Here is a 15,620-nt window from a genome sequence, read left to right on the forward strand (position 1 = left end):
GCTGGCGGACCGCGCAAGGTCCCGTAATGCCAAGCCTCGCGAGATGTGGTTCCGTTAGAGCCGAGCCAATGGTCGTTCGTGGTTGCGGGGTCCCTGAGCGGCGTCCTCTCAGGCGCTGCTCCTCCCTTGGCCGTGCAGTCATTCCCGGCGGCTTTCCCATTTCCCACGGAGCGCCAAGGCTCCACAGATGCCTGGCAAGCGGAGTAGTGGGCATAAGGACTCACTGAAGGTTAAGCCGCATCCCGGCTCCCAAATCACGCTCTCGACTATGGCCCGGACAGGCGTGGTAGTGGCCCTGCGACCTGGGCAGAGCGAAGGCAATGGGCACCCTCATCCCGGGTTAGGCATGTATCCAGAGGAGGCGGAGAGCCATGCCTCTGGAAGACATGGTGAAAAATCTCCAGAAGTTGAAAGAAGGCGTCACGCCGACGTGGGGCGCTTTTGGGCGTCAGTGAGTCAACGATGCTCACTACTGAGAAAAACTAGAAGGCCGTCACGTTTTGCCCTTCTTCTCTACTGAACTCCCCAGGATGTAAACATCAAGAAGATGGAGACCGAGTTAACCTTTTGGGTCAAGGACGGGATCAGATGGTAGAGGGTGGGGAGGAGGGAGAGAGAGACAGTTCTGAAGCTGAAGGCCATCTGTAGCCATCCCAAATGCATTACAAGTGTCTGGTGGAAACCACTAGGAAGGGCAACCCAGATACATTTCATGGGGAAAAGGGATGGTTAGGGAAATCTTTACAGTCTGCGAAATTAAATGTCCAGGGGGCACCTAAGTACTCCAGGCAACTCCAGAAATTGATTCGAGCCAGAACCTATGTGCCTCACCAGGTCTTCCATGCCAAGGGCAGGAGCTTGTTTTGGAAGTGCGCCCTTAGTGGACTTTTAGGGGAAAATACAACCTAGAAGTCTTAGAGGAAGCTATTAACAGGATTCTCCTCATTCTGTTGTGCCAATGCTGCAAGTGACAAAAAGATATAACGGCTTTATAAAGACCCTAATCCTTACATTTGTCTTTTGGAAAAAGTTCACAGTCACCGGACTGTCAATAACTGCTGCCTTCTTTTTTGGATTGGTTTCATTAATTGGTTTATCCATCAAGCCCAGAATTATTTAACAGAAAAACATCTTGAATTCAGAGTGTTGCTAATTTTGGGCAGAGGTCTCAATCACCCAGACTTATGTTTTGCTTATCCTAGTATGATACTGTGTTTCTCCCTCTGGATGGCACTGCTATCATCAGCATCAGCCCTTGGATGAGGGAGTAATTGAAGCATTCAGGAGGTATACACCAAGCATATGTTTGACTACTTTGCTGATGCTCTTGGGGGGAAAAAACCACCTTGCCTTAATTTGAAGGAAACATGGCAGCAAGCACAACATTGCTGATACTTTGGTGGTGATAAAAGAGGCAATGGATGATACAAAACCAGCTGCTCTTACTAAAGCCTGCTGGAAGCTTTGGGATGATGTGAATGATTGTGCATATTTCCCTAGAAGAAGGGGGGGGGGGGGGCGGGGATCAGAGTCTGAAAAAAATGGATGAAAATGAAATGAATAAGCTATTCTAGTTTTAAGTTTTGGTGATAAGAGTATAGATAAGGAAGAAGTCAGGTCTCCAGAATTAGAGGTAAAGATGAACCTAAGGAAATTGAATACTGACTGACACTCTGCCCAAGTCTTCATTGATACTGCAGTTAATATGGGTCCTTCCTGGATTGAAAATGGTTTTTAAAAAAGGTTTTGATAAATTGTATACCTATACAAAGGTGTAAGAGCACCTTCAAAATAAAGGAGTTGAAGAAAAGAAAGACATAATATAGAGGAAGTGTGGATGAAGAAGGTGAATACAGAATGAGTCTGTAGGGGAGTCTGAATTTTAGTCTGAGCCAAGGACTAAAGCCTATTAGGAGGAGGAAAAGTTAAAAGAATAAGAAGCCTCCAGAAGAACAGTCTGGGCCCTCAAGCAGTGGCAGTAAGAATCATACGATAGCCGTAACCAGTTTGGCTCAGCAGATGGAGTGTCGGCCTGGGGACTGAAGGGTCCCGGGTTCAATTTCGGTCAAGGGCATTTGCCTTGGTTTCGGGCACATCCCCAATGGGGTTGTGTGCAAGGGACAGCTGATCGATATTTCTAGCTCTATATCCCTCTCCCTTCTTCTCTGTAAAAAAATCAATAAAATATATGTATTTTTAAAAAGATACTATATCTGAAAAATCTGCCAAAATCAGAAATGCAGGATTGGACTTCTGGACTCTAACCTTGGAATGGAATGTGGAAAGAGTAAAGGTGCCTGAGTTGAAGGAAGAAGAGATTCCAGAGGCAGTTTCTTCCAAATAACAGTTAATTTAGTCTTGCCATCCTTGCGCTGTTGCCCCAACATCACCTTCTTTATGACCATTATTATAATCACCAGCCACGAATCCATATCATTTAGTTAAACAAAAGTTTATAATCCTAAACTGTGTGGGGTTTTGTGCTAAACTTGGGGACATCTCAGGACTTAAGGCAAATGGTCATTAATTAGTGGCCTTTCTTAATAAGTTAATAGGTATCCAAGATCACAGTTTTGAATATAAAGGTTTTCTTAGGACACTTGGCCTCATTTACTGTAACTGTTTCTCCCCCCCCCCCACCCCAGATATTAAGTTTTTACCTTGCAAATGGAGATTTTCTAAATTAACAATAGTTGCCATGAGAATACTTGCTCTTGAAATGCTGACGTGGTCTTACATTTTACAAAGCACTTTTACATTAATCTACTCTGTTAGCCCTCACTTCAGACCTTGAAGGTCTATTAGTCCGTTCTTTACCAAGCCCTTTCCCTCCCCCGCACCCCAAACTCAGAGAGGTTAAGTAAGCTGCCTGCGTCTGCACAGCTAATGATGTAAATGATAAGAATAGGGCTGCAGCTGATTTATTGACTTTGTCAAACACTGCTAGGAAATGCATCATTCCTCTGAGAATTCATAGTCTCTGGGAATGGAACAAAACAGGTGAACAGGTGATTTAAAACAAACAGAGGATGTGAACTGGCAGTCCACAGGCCAGATTCGGCTAACATGTGTTTTGTTTAACCTGCTTAGTTTAAAACAGTTTTGAATTGGTTTCCAGTGCCCCCCTAATGCCTTTCTGTTTCAGGTATTATTTACTTACAATACAATTCACCAATTAAAGTATATATTTCGTATAACTTTTTAACACTTGTGTAACTATCACCACAATCAAGATACAGAACAGTTTCCTTAATTTAAAAAATAGGTTTGGCCGTAACAGGTTTGGCTCAGTGGATATAGCATCGGCCTGCGGACTGAAAGGTCCCAGGTTCGATTCTGGTCAAGGGCATGTACCTTGGTTGCGGGCACATCCCCGGTAGGGGTGTGCAAGAGGCAGCTGATTGATGTTTCTCTCTCATCTATGTTTCTAACTCTCTATCCCTCTCCCTTCCTCTCTGTAAAAAATCAAAATATATTATAAAAAAAAAAAAAAGTTGTGCCCTTGTGCACTCAACCCCTTCTCCTGCCATAGGGTGTTTAACATTAAAAAGTTTGATTAAAAATTGAAAACCCTGACAACAGTGGACTCTGCATTCCTGAAGGGTAATGCTTTGCTTACTTGTTTGCATCTCCCCATAGTTGATGTTAAATGTTGCAACAGAAGTGTTCACCAAGTGCCTCGGGGGAACAGAGGACCGTGGGATTAACTCTGGGAAAGGGCAGTTGCTCTGAAAGATGAGGGAGCTCTTAGGGAGAGCAACTGGGAGCAAGAGTGTTCTAAACCCAGGAGGATTAGAAGGGAGATCCCGGGAGGGGGTGCGAGGATGGGGACAGGAAAGCAGCAGAGTATATCTCGCTTCTTGTTGGCTGGATGGGCTGTATAAAGTGGGAGAGTTTAGTGCACATATCTTAGTGTTTGTGCGTTTTGCTTTCTGAAGGTTTTGTATACCCAAGAAACTTAGTCTTTTTATCTGTACATCTCTGGGGGGTTTAAAGGTATTTTTGTTGTTGTTGTTGGCATGAGAAGGGGAAGTTTATTTTTGTAAGGGTTATAGGTCTGCGTAGGGTGCTTGGGCTGTTTCTAGGGAGAGGGTTGTCTGGAGAAAATGTCTCACTCTTACCCCGCCCCCTCCACTATCTGGTTCCCACCAGCCTGCCCGGGGCGGGGCAGGAGGGCGACAGCAGGTGGGAGGGTTGGGGCAGGGAGGGCTGTTTAGGCCACAAGTTCCCGCCCCCTGCCGGCTACTCGGCCAGAGGCAGCCTTCGCCGCCTCCGTGCCGCTCAGTTACCGGCGACGCCATGGACAGGCCGGGCAATCGGTGTCCTCTGCCAGGCTACCCTCGGCCCTCTGTCCTGTTATGCCTCCTGGTGAGTGCCCACGCCACGACGGCACCCCCCACCCCTTGGCCCCAGACCTCCCACCTGGGACCCGAGGAAAAAGACACCCTTCCCTATCCTGCTCTGGGCATTTGGAGCTGGGGGCAGGCGGGTAGGGGATGGACTGTGAAATCCCTGGAGGCACCCCTTGGAGTCCCGGAGACGGTGGGGTGGCTCTGAAGCTTGTGAGCTCCCTTTCTTCTCTCTGCGAGGAGGGGTGCCTGGGCTGCGTTCCATGGCCAGGGAGGTGAAGGGGTATCTGGTGGTGAGTTCTTGTCTAAGGGTCCCTCGATAGATTCTTTTCTTTCTGTTGCAGTTACCCTTTATGGGAGTAACTTTGTTTCTGTCTTAGAAATACCTCAAAATATTAGGGTTGGGAAGTGACCGTTTGCAGAATAGCTCCAGTGGTGGAGGTGGTTCGGGAGGAGGTGGAGAGAGTCAGAAGCCTACCACCTAGCCCAGCTCTGATGATCACTTTTGGGTGATTCTACTTCCTTCCGACTCTTATTTCCTCATCTGTAACCATTGGCACATATCAGTGGCTCTTACCCTTTTGGGACCTGTAGGTTTTCTTAACTTTTTTTCTAGAAAGTTCTGGATTTGTACACAAGGAAACTGTGTATTGATAGATAAACACAAAGTTGTAGTCTTTCAAAATATTCATGGATTTCTTCAAACTAGGTGGGTTATAAATTTATTTGGATTATAAACTAGGTGGATTATAAATTTAGAACCACTAGGTGGTTTCTGAGGCCCCCTTTGCCTTAACACAGACTATAAAGTCAACCATAACCTCTTAGAGGCGATGCAAATATTCCAGGCCAAAAAAAAAAAAAGGAAAAAGGCAGAATAAAATGCAAAAATAACTGAAAGAATACATAAAATATTTTAAAAGAATGTAGAAATAGAAAAGGTATGTAGTAAAAGACAAATAGGAAAATGTTGACTAGACTTAAAAATTGTATCCTAAAATGTTCCCATTAGGGAATATTGTGGTATATATTCCATCACTTTTGTATTCATATAACGTCATTTTCTAATACATTGTAGCCCATCCTTGGTTCCAGATTGACCTTTCACGCTTCTGACACTTTGTTGAGATGGTCCACAAACCTTTCTCAAGCCCTTACTCCCTGTCAGAATTGTAAGGTGCTGGCAATACAGAAATGAATGAGACTGAAGAGCCTATGACCAATGGAGGAGACCTGTAAACAACTCTTTATTTCAGTGTGACCAGTGGTACAGCAGGAGAATGTTTAGCAGCAATCCTGGCCTCTACCCAATAGATGCCAATAGCATCTCTTTCCCAGGCATGACCATAGGAATTGCCCCCAGACATTGCCAGATGGCCCCCGGGGGCACAAAATCGCCTTGAGAATCATTGGATTAAGTGAAGCTGAATCCACCCCACTGTATCAATTCCTAGTTGTGCTCCTGGTGCTTCCAAGAGTCCCGAATGGAGGCAGGAGTCTTGGATGTAAGTTTCTAAATGTTCTGCCTCAGTTATCTTATGTGTTAAAGTTAGGGTTATCTTAGATAATACTTGAGAGCACAGCTCTCCGTGTCAGTAGCACAGGTCACATTGCTTTAGAAGTAGGCTACTTTTTCCACTGGCCTCTCCACGGTGCCTAGCACATACCATATACACATGAATGGCGGGGAATCAACTCCCCAAACATCAAGAGCTGTAATAACTTAGTATTTTGACTTTGAGTTCACCTAAGAGTTTCAATGCCGTTTGGGTGAGTTTATATTGAATCTTATTAGCTGTGCTGCACTGCTACCTGCTGGCTGGAATGCCCAGATCTTCCCTCAGAATGGCTTTTTTGGTTGGGGGACAGGCCATTGTTCCTTGTGTTTGGAGTCTGTGCTGGAAGCTACCATGGAGTCATGTAGTGGACTCCTTAGCGTGTTCCAGCCTGCCCAGTTCTCTGTTAAAAACACTGCCGACAAGACTTATCTTTTTCACAAGACTCAATAACAACGTCTTGCTGGTGTATTAATTCATTAGTCTGCAAGTATTTATTGAGAACCTGCCGGGAGCCATGAACTGTGCTGGGGATACAGTGGTGAGCAGAGCCTGAAATTCAGTTTCACTGAATTTGTGATTACAAATTATTTTTCCTATCTCATGTGAACCCATAGCAACTGAGATAGGCAGTACAGTGTCATAATCTCCAATTTCTAGATAAGGTTTGTAGAAGGAGAGGTGGTAACTTGTTGAAGGCCACAGGCAGCTAGCAGTACTCACACTAGGATTTAAATCCTACTGTGCGCGCGCGCGCACACACACACACACACACACACACATACTAAAACCTTTTGAAGTCTGGATTTTTTTTTTCTTGCATGGTCACTGGTTTAGTTCAGTGGACTAGTATGTTGAATTGGTGGTTTGGTGGAGGTAGTGGGAGGGAATGAGAAAACCCAACCCTGACAGGCCTGTAGTCAAACTGAAGCTGAAGACATAAAATCGCTGCTCTAGGCCTTGCCAAGACGTAGGAGGCAGAACTTAGGCAAGAGCATAAAAGGAGTGGGAGGACAGAGGTTTATTTGAGCAAGAAAGAAGTCCTGGGCTGGAGGCAGGAGAAACACCCTCTTGTTTAGCCTGGCTGAAGTCACAGTGGGACTCCTTGCAAGCTGCCTCTCTCTGTTAATGACTCCATTATATTCCTCAAGCAGAGAACCTGGAAAGGAAGGTGTTTTCCAGTTCTTTTTATTTCTTCTTATTTTAAACTAGGAGCCTGGTTCACAAAATTTGTGCACTCGGGGGAGGGGGTTCCCCCTGAGCCCAGATTGTGAGCCCTCAGGGGACGTCCAACTGCCAGCTGAGGCCCTCTCCCAGGGGGAGAGGGGAAATAGGGCCTAAGCTGGCAGTGGGACATCCTTACCACTCCTGCAAAGGCAGGAGGGGCTCCCGCAACTGCTGTTGCGCTTGTCAGCCGTGAACTTAGCTTCTGGGTGAGCAGCGCTTCCTGTGGGAGAGCACTGACCACCAGGAGGCAGCTCCTGCATTGAGCGTCTGCCCCCTGGTGGTCAGTGTGCATCATAGCAACCGGTTGTTCTGTTGTTTGGTTGATTTGCATATTAGCCTTTTATTATATAGGATATTTATCATTAAAATAGTAAGAAAGATATCTTGAGTGCCTTTTCCTTTCACATTGTCACTATCATCTTAGCTTCAAGTCTTTTTCCTGGATCATTATAATGACCGTGTAATCTCTGGTCATTCTCCTTCCTCTCTCCTGGTACTCTACTCGGCTTCACTACATTATTACTCTGCTACTTAAAACCTCCAAAAATACCCTACCACTGAGTACAAACTCCAGACTCCTTAGCCTGACCCTTTTCTCTATAGTTCTAGCCAGTTTCATTTCCTCCTGATCTCATACCCACAGACTAAGACCCATGCAGACCATAACTCATCTGGCCCTTAATACTTCTTGAGTTTGAACATTGTACATATTACTATTTGCTTAGCCTTGAGTACTTCTTGTGACCCTCTCTTATGATCTTACTTATCATTCCAGATCCAATTTAGATGGTACCTTCTCTTCCAAGCCTTTTTCTGCTCCCTCAGATAGAGCCTTTCTTATGGTCCCTGAGTGCTCAGGTTAGTAGCACAGGTTGCATTGCTTTAGAATTAGGCTACCCTTTCCACTAGCCTACCCAGTGCCTGGCACATATACAAATGAATGGAGGTGAAGTTACCCTCAAACATCATTAGATGTAAGAGCTTGTCATTCATTATAATCTCCACAGGATGACAATTCAGTGGATTCCAATCAGCATTACTTCCATCAGAATGGATTTCACATCATCCAGACTTGAGCCCTAATCCTTGCTTCGCTAAATAAGAGCTATGTGATTTTGAACAAGCTCCTTGATTTCTGAGCCTCTGTTTTGGTGGTGTTTTGTTTTCTTTTTAATCATCTGCAAAATGCAGAGGTAAATATCTAGACAGAACTTTGTTGAAGTACTAAAGCTCAAGATCTCAGGAATTATTTTTTGGATGAGGGATGGGTATGAAAAAAAGATGCCCAGCCCTGGTTCCAATCTGCTTGAGCAGGAGATAGCGAATTGTCATGCCACTGCTGACTTGTGCTTTTCCCCACCATTTAGATCCTGACAGCTTCTTTCCTGACTTACCCCATGCTCAGGACCCTTAGCCTGCAGCTCCATTCAGCTGTCACTGGCAGTTATGTCTCCGGCACTTACTCCATCGTCCTTGTCAACTGTCCCAACGAGCAAATTGCCAGAGAGATTGCCAGGTATGGTACAGGGGCTTAGGTGCTGTCCCAGGAGGCTCAGGATGCTATCAGGGGTCACATTTAGGCCCTTCTTCTGCTTCTGATAATCCTGTCCATCCAGTGATGAACTACACAGCTGAATGATTTGATGGATCCTGCTGCTGGGCCTAAAATGTTGAGTGGCGTTGGGGGGAGGGGAGGGGAGAAAGGGGAGGGCGCAAATAAGGAGACGAGACCCAGAGGGATGTATGGCTTATCTAAGGTGTTAAGGGAACAGTGGAATTCTACCTGTTGAGAACCTAAGTCTCATTCCTGGCCCATCTATCTTCCTTTTTGGAGATTCTCTCTTTGCTCACTATGACAGTGATGCTGTTTTGTTTTTATGTGGAGCTGTGTGGTCACATGGCTATCTAAAGATCAGAAGCGCCGAGCGCAGCCTGATACCTGCCTGTGGGATAGAAGCAGGGGTGGCATCATGATGAAAGGAGCTCTTGGTGGGGAAAGGGTTGGAAACTACTGGTTGAACCATTTTCTCATTGTACAGCAGGGGAGTCAGGCTGAGTGCAGGGACATGCCTGTCTCGGAAAGGTGCTTGAATACTTATTCCTGGAATGAGAAAGAGTTTGTGTAAGGTCACACAGCCACACTATTGCAAGGCCAGGAATGGAACCAGGTCTTCCTGTTCTCTGTCCAGAGTTAATATCTATTCCCCAGGCAGATTAGGCCTGTCATTAAAAGTGCCAGGAGGTGGGGGGAGGTGGGGGCATTCTAAATGATTATCTAGCTCCCAGGAATGCCTATACCTTGTTCCTTCGCTTAAGGTTCTGAACACGTGCCCCAGTGACTGTCACTCTCTGCTTTAGGGCAATCCTGGATAAGAAGCTGGCAGCCTCTGTGAACATCCTGCCCAAGGCATCCTCATTGTGAGTTTTGCTATGGCCGTGGAAGGTCAGGTCCTAGCTGGTGGGAAGGGTACCGACTAATGGGTAATTGTGAAGGAACAACTCAGAGGCATTTAATTAATCAATACTTCACTGTTGATTTGCACTCAAAGGAAATGAATCAGTGTGTTTATATCATCCTATGAACAAAAGCAAAAATGTGCTGTGTGTGTTGAGAGAAAGGAGGGGAAAACCTCCAGTTTGGGAACAGTGAATCCTGCTTGCACATTCTTTGTTTAAATTAATTAGCTTGCTATTAGCAAGGAAGCCAGAATGGGCATTCATCCCTGAGCAAGGCAAGTAGAGATGCTGTTCTCATACTCTTTTCTGAATGTCATCACTGACTTTTAACCTTTGGACTTGTTTCCATGTCTTGTAAGGCTCACTTCTTCCCTGAAGCCTCCTCTGCTTCTTATTTATCCTTTCATGGGCACTCAACATTGAGTCTCAGTTGTAAAAGTAGTCCCATTTCATAGGATGGAGAGGGGCCCAGAAACCATGAGTATAGAATAGTGTGGAAAGAGCCAGAGATGCCCAGTTTGGAGGAGAGAAAACGTAAGTTTCTGTACAGCAGGAGAGTCAGGTTGACTCTAAGATGCTTCTCCATATGGAAGTTGGGGAAAACAACTGGGTGGCAGATGTTGGCACACCATAAGAAAAACCACCTCATGTGAAAACCTTTAAGGTAGATGGACTTCTTCAAGCGATGGTGAGCTTCTCGCCTCCAGGAATGTTCAGGCAGATGCCAAAAGTATGCATTAGCATAATTGGACACATGACCTGTCATGCCTTGGCCAATTGTAGACTTCTCTACATGAACTTAGATTTATTTTATTTTATTTATTATATGTTTAAAGTATTACAAATAGTAGTATGTCTCCTTTTCCCTCCCACTGACATTCCCCCGGCCTCCCCTACCCCCGACTTGGAGAGATTTTAAAGTTTCCACCTCAGTAAGTTGCCTAACTGGGCCAGGTTTGACATTTCAGTGGGATTGTTTTGGGAGCGTGATACCTTGTTCTCGTGTCCAGGTACTTTTGGAATGGAGAAATAGAAGAAGCCACTGAGATCCTGTTGGTGAGTGAGCTTGGGTTTGGGGATGGGCCTTGATACGGAAAGAGTGAGAGCATGGCCTTTTCCCCAGGTTCCAATGAAAAACTAGCGAAGACCAACTGATTGAGGTTCCTGCCCCACATAGATGCCGTAGATTTGTTTGCAAGCTAGTGACAGAGCCTAGTGACCTAGAGGGAAAAACCAGTCTCATAAATAGCCAGAAAAGTGAGCAGCTGTGGAGCTGGGCTGAGGTGAAGCAGTGATTTTTTTTCCCTTTACAGTTAATAAAGACAAAGACTTCCAAGGTCCACATGCTCTCCAGCTATGTCAGGTAATTCTGGCGTCTCGTCTCAGCCAAGGACATTCTAGGTATTGAGTGAATGAGCTTGGAAAGCAGGAAACCTAGTCACAAACCTTTGTATGACCCAGGACAGGTGCCTGCCCCTCAGATTCTCCATATGTAAAATGAGAGACTAGAGTGAGTTAGTTTAAACCAGCAGTTCTCAAAATTTTGGTCTCAGGGTTCCTTTACACTTTAAAAAATTGCCAGGGACCTAAAAGAGCTTTGTTTATGTGGGTTATATCAAAGTTTACTATGTTAGAAATTAAAACTAAGATTTAAAAAAAAATTAACAGTAATAAAACCATTACTTATTAATGTTGTAAATAATGCATTTTTATGGGAAGTAACCATATTCCACACACACCCCTCCCCCAAAAAAGTGAGAATGGCATCATTTTACACTTTTTGCAAAATCTGGCTTAATCAGAAGCATTTTTAAGTATTGGGACACTTGGAAAGCTCATGATGACAAATTCAAGTTTTCCAAACTTCTGATTTCTGCATGAAAACAATTTTTTTTTTAAAAAATTGGCAATACATGATGTAAATTGTCTTTGAGTGATGGACTCACTTTGTTCATGTCTGAGACAGTGTCTACCTAATCCTCAAATCTGAGGAACCATAATTTGAAAAAAAAAAAAAAAAAAAGACAGTTTATGGTAACTCAGGCTTAAAAATGGCACTCCACGAAAAAGTCTGGATTTCAGTCAGACGTGTAGGACATACTGAATTTAGGCACAAAGCACAGTGCTTTCTGTATACTTCCCATGCTGTCACACAGGGCTAAACATACATGTACTCAAGGGTCAAACTGAATAAAAACTGTAATTTTCACCATTTTGTCAAGGATGTTCTTAAGTGAATCTGACTTTTTGCAAGTGCATGTGTGTGGTGAAAACACAACAGTGAGTACAGTTTGGGGAGAAGGGAGAGAGGTTCCTGTGGGTTTGGCTGTCAAGAAAGATCCCTTTAAAAATGTCAATGGTTGTTTGGCCTTGAGGGATAAAGAGGCTTTTGATTGATAAATAGGAGCAGGTTTGACACGTGGAGCAGAGAATACAATGGTATTGGGTGGGTGACGTTTGAGGTAGTAATAGAGGCTAGCAGCTAACATTCAGAGAATTCATCTAGTACCAGTTAGTGTACCAGCTCTATGGTCCTTGTCTCCTTTCATCTTCAGTGACCCAGTCAAGTATTATAGGTGCCATTTTCATCCCCTCCTTTGTAGGGCCATTAGAGAAATTAAGTGATCGGTCCATGGCTACATAGCTAGTAGGGAGCATACTTAGAATTTCAACCCTTGTCTGTGAGATAAGGGTTCAAATTCTAAAGCTATCTGGCTCGACCTCAAAGGAGGCTGGCTTGCTGGGTTTCATTGCCTGCCTGATCCTAATTACAGTCACTCACAGAACTCTGCTCTCTTCCCAAAGGCTGGTGCATACTTTTGAGATCCCAGAGATCTTCAGTCTTCCCATGGACCAAGGAGATGTGCACTATTGGAAGTGGCTGGAGGAGGGCATGGAGGAGGACTGAGAGGGACGGCCTCCTGTGGATCCTGCTGGCTGACACTAGCCTTCATCAGCCGCATGCTGGGGAAAGGATGCTGCTTCCTGCCTCTCAGCAGCTCTGGATTCCTTGTTTTTGTCAGCGCAGAGGAGCTGAGTAACTTGTGTAGGATGAAGGGCCGAGGCTCCTGAGGCTAGAAGAGGATGCTGGGCCAGTCCAGGCCAAGCGAGAACCCAGTGGAACTTGTCTCTGAGTACTTCCTAATAGGTGGCCAGGGGATGAGGGCAAGGAGGGTAGTGTGCAGGGGACAAGGAGAGATGGCAGGGAGGGTGAGATGTGTCATCTGCAGCAGTCACTGGGCTACCTCAAATGTTGGGTGGAATTACTCTCCTGGTTTTCAGGAGAGACAGATCTGGTTTGATCTGTTTACCTAGAAGAGTGTGGGTTGAAGGTCAGCTTCTGGAGGAACTGGCAGCACTTTATCCAAAAGGATGGATTGTGAATGGTGCAATTTCAGGGACAAGCAAGATTATTTCTCCTGGCTGAGGGTGGCACTTGTTATTCCTGAGGCCTGAGGAGTGGGTCTGGAATGAGCTTCAGGAGTGTGTGTAGGACTGGGGCGATATTAGTACTTAGACACAGCTCATGGGTTGGGAATAGGTCTTGACCTTCCTAGCCTGAATATGACCAGCATCAGGAGGTTCTGGTGTCTTGCTCAGTGGAGACAGGCTTGCTTACTGGAGCATTGAAACTGAGCGTCCTAAAGCAGAAAGAACCCCGGGGAACTTCCAGACCGTGCTCCTCAGACTTGCCCACAGAGCCCAGAGGGTGACAGGAGGTATGGGGACTGCCTGCCCCTCTCCGCCACCTTCAGCCAGTGCAACTGTTTTTTTTAAAATTTTTATTTTATGTATTGAGTTCTCATGAGATTTGTGGAGCTTTTATAAAAGTTTTCTTTGTCAAAAGTTGTAAATGAGTGGTGTAAGCCTGTCTCCACTCTATAGGTTTAAAGGAAACGGAACTGCACTGAGGTCCGGAAAGGGAGTGGCGTGATGTTACTAACGGGACAGCCAGGCTACCTACCCTGAGTCTGGTGTGCTCCTATCCCTGCTCCTTCCCAGGTGGAAGAGGGCATGGAAGGCCGAACCCCCAACTCATCCTAAACTTGATGCTTTTTACTGCCTCTTCCAAAGAGGCTGGAAAATGTCCTTTTGTAGACCAGAGACCCAGAGAGCCTGCTGCAGCCTATTGTAAAGGAAGTGTTTTTATAATAGTTCATCTATGTGGTAAGTGGGCCTGGGACTTCTACCACTGGCTGGAGGTAGGTGATAGTGTCTTTATTCTGTACGTAAGAGGATGGATTTAGAGCTCAGCGATTTTTAAAGTCTGCATGACTCCATCTTGCATGGTTTGGCCTTTACGTCTCCCCGATTGGTGCTGTGGAGCCGGGCCGGGGCCTAGACCAGTGTTTCCACAGGGGATGCCTTCCCAGCATTTCTCAGGACATGTACGTGTTTTGAATCGGGAATCGCCAGAAAAATCAGTTCAGAGAATATGGAGGCTTAAAAGCATAAAGACATTGCTGGTTTGAAGGAATGCATCAAATAAAAAAATAAGAGCAAGACACGCCAGCATGCGCAGCCGAAGGTGAGAAGCAGTGCGGGAGCATGTCGGAGATGGCTGTCCAATCAGTCTTGCTTGTGATTGTTGTGTTGTATTATTTTGCAAATAAGTCTATACAGAGTATACTTTAGACAAATTCTCTGAGCAGTGTACTAAATTACAAGCTTTCAAAGCAAAATAAATTCTTAATTTGGCATTTTTGACACGTGATCCTTACTTAAACTGTTCACCTTGCCAGGATATTTGAATGTTACATGATTTGGAAAATATCCAATGACAGGGTTTAAATATTCCCTCTAGGCTCCAGTTCTTTGTAAATACACCTAAGCTTGATAGTCCCATTTGTTAAATAGTTTTTCCCAGATATCTGTAACAATAAGGAAAGAATGAAATGAAGTATTTTAAGAATAACTTGATGACTTAGGGAATTTTGAGAATTCTAATTTCTTGCTCCTAAGTCCAAAGATTACTGTTTGTTGTAGATTTGTAAACACTTACCCAGACCACAAAGAACCAGGCCCTCTCCAGCGTGGCGAGGACCACTGTTCTCAGGAGGGTCTATTTAGCTGCTCACTCACTGTAAAATTCGAACAAGAAGCCAGGTCTCTTGACACCTGTGCCATTTACCTTCTTTCCTTTCCATAAATACCAGCTCACAGAACAATCCCCACAGCCCCACAACCCCCAGCTCCAACGGTGGTTTTGTCCCCAGGGCAGTTAAAAGGTTGAAAGCGAAAGGATGGAGGATAAAAGTGGAAGCCATAGTTAAGGTTTAGCAGATGTGAACACTTACGGGAATTAACAGGCTACACTTTACCCCTGAAACTACAGAATTCAGTTAGATCCTCGGTCTTCACCTCCCTATAGCTGACTTTCTCTCTCTCCAAACTTCCACAAATGTAAAGTTTATTTTAAAGTAATAACTCATCATATTTATATGTGAAAGGTTTCCCTCTCAAAACCAGAGAACTGAATCTAGCAGGTATCAGCTCTGCCAGGAAAGGGAGAGAAAACTGAACCAAAGGACTCGGACCAAAGTGGTGCAGGTTCAAACCAGGAGAGCCACGCCAGGCACTCACTTTGCATCACTAGGCTTGGGTGCACTGAATAGCTTATAGAGCCTGTACTGACGTATTTTAATGGGAGCAACTTCTGAGTTCACTTCCCATTCTTTGCTTCCCTGTGGCCCTCACTGATGTCTCTTCCCCCAATGGTCAGATACTCACAGCAGATAAAAGGTTCCATCTCCTCTTGGTGGTAAGGGTGAGGATAGTGCTGAGAGCATTCATAGGCAGTGGCAGGAATGGCAGGGTGGCCGGGGAGAGGGTGGGTCCCACCATTCCTGAGTCTCCAGGGAACCAAGACCAGACACCAGAGCCAATTCCTCCTGCTACTCAACTGCTGACAGTTTACTGGGGGAAGATAGGCAGCTTTCCAGAGGGAGCTTTTAGATTGTGAGTCAGACACGTTTAATTAGAACTTTAATATAACACGTTATTAAAAGCAGCAATTCAAAACCATAAATCT

The 15,620-nt window shown here is 45.1% G+C and overlaps 1 protein-coding gene and 1 long non-coding RNA gene across 3 annotated transcripts; both read left to right on the forward strand.

The window, feature by feature from the left end:
- Positions 1 to 285: 285 nt before the first annotated feature.
- On the forward strand, positions 286 to 14,030 carry LOC118716106 (protein CutA homolog). Of its 2 annotated transcripts, none has more exons than XM_036432852.2 (6): positions 286 to 591; positions 8,500 to 8,648; positions 9,491 to 9,550; positions 10,600 to 10,645; positions 10,903 to 10,952; positions 12,395 to 14,030. In XM_036432852.2, exons 1-6 carry the CDS (start codon positions 589 to 591, stop codon positions 12,495 to 12,497), a joined length of 411 nt encoding a protein of 136 aa, XP_036288745.1. In that variant the 5' UTR covers positions 286 to 588; the 3' UTR covers positions 12,498 to 14,030. The 2 variants fall into 2 exon arrangements, with proteins under 2 accessions (XP_036288745.1, XP_036288744.1); XM_036432851.2 differs by lacking the exon at positions 286 to 591 and adding an exon at positions 4,206 to 4,368.
- LOC118716108 lies at positions 4,517 to 5,198 on the forward strand. Its single transcript, XR_004987057.2, has 2 exons — positions 4,517 to 5,058; positions 5,092 to 5,198. It is a non-coding gene; the product is annotated as an uncharacterized LOC118716108 (long non-coding RNA).
- Positions 14,031 to 15,620: the final 1,590 nt, after the last annotated feature.

This window comes from Pipistrellus kuhlii, unplaced genomic scaffold, assembly GCF_014108245.1.
Source record: "Pipistrellus kuhlii isolate mPipKuh1 unplaced genomic scaffold, mPipKuh1.p scaffold_m20_p_12, whole genome shotgun sequence".
Taxonomy (NCBI): Eukaryota; Metazoa; Chordata; class Mammalia; order Chiroptera; family Vespertilionidae; genus Pipistrellus; species Pipistrellus kuhlii.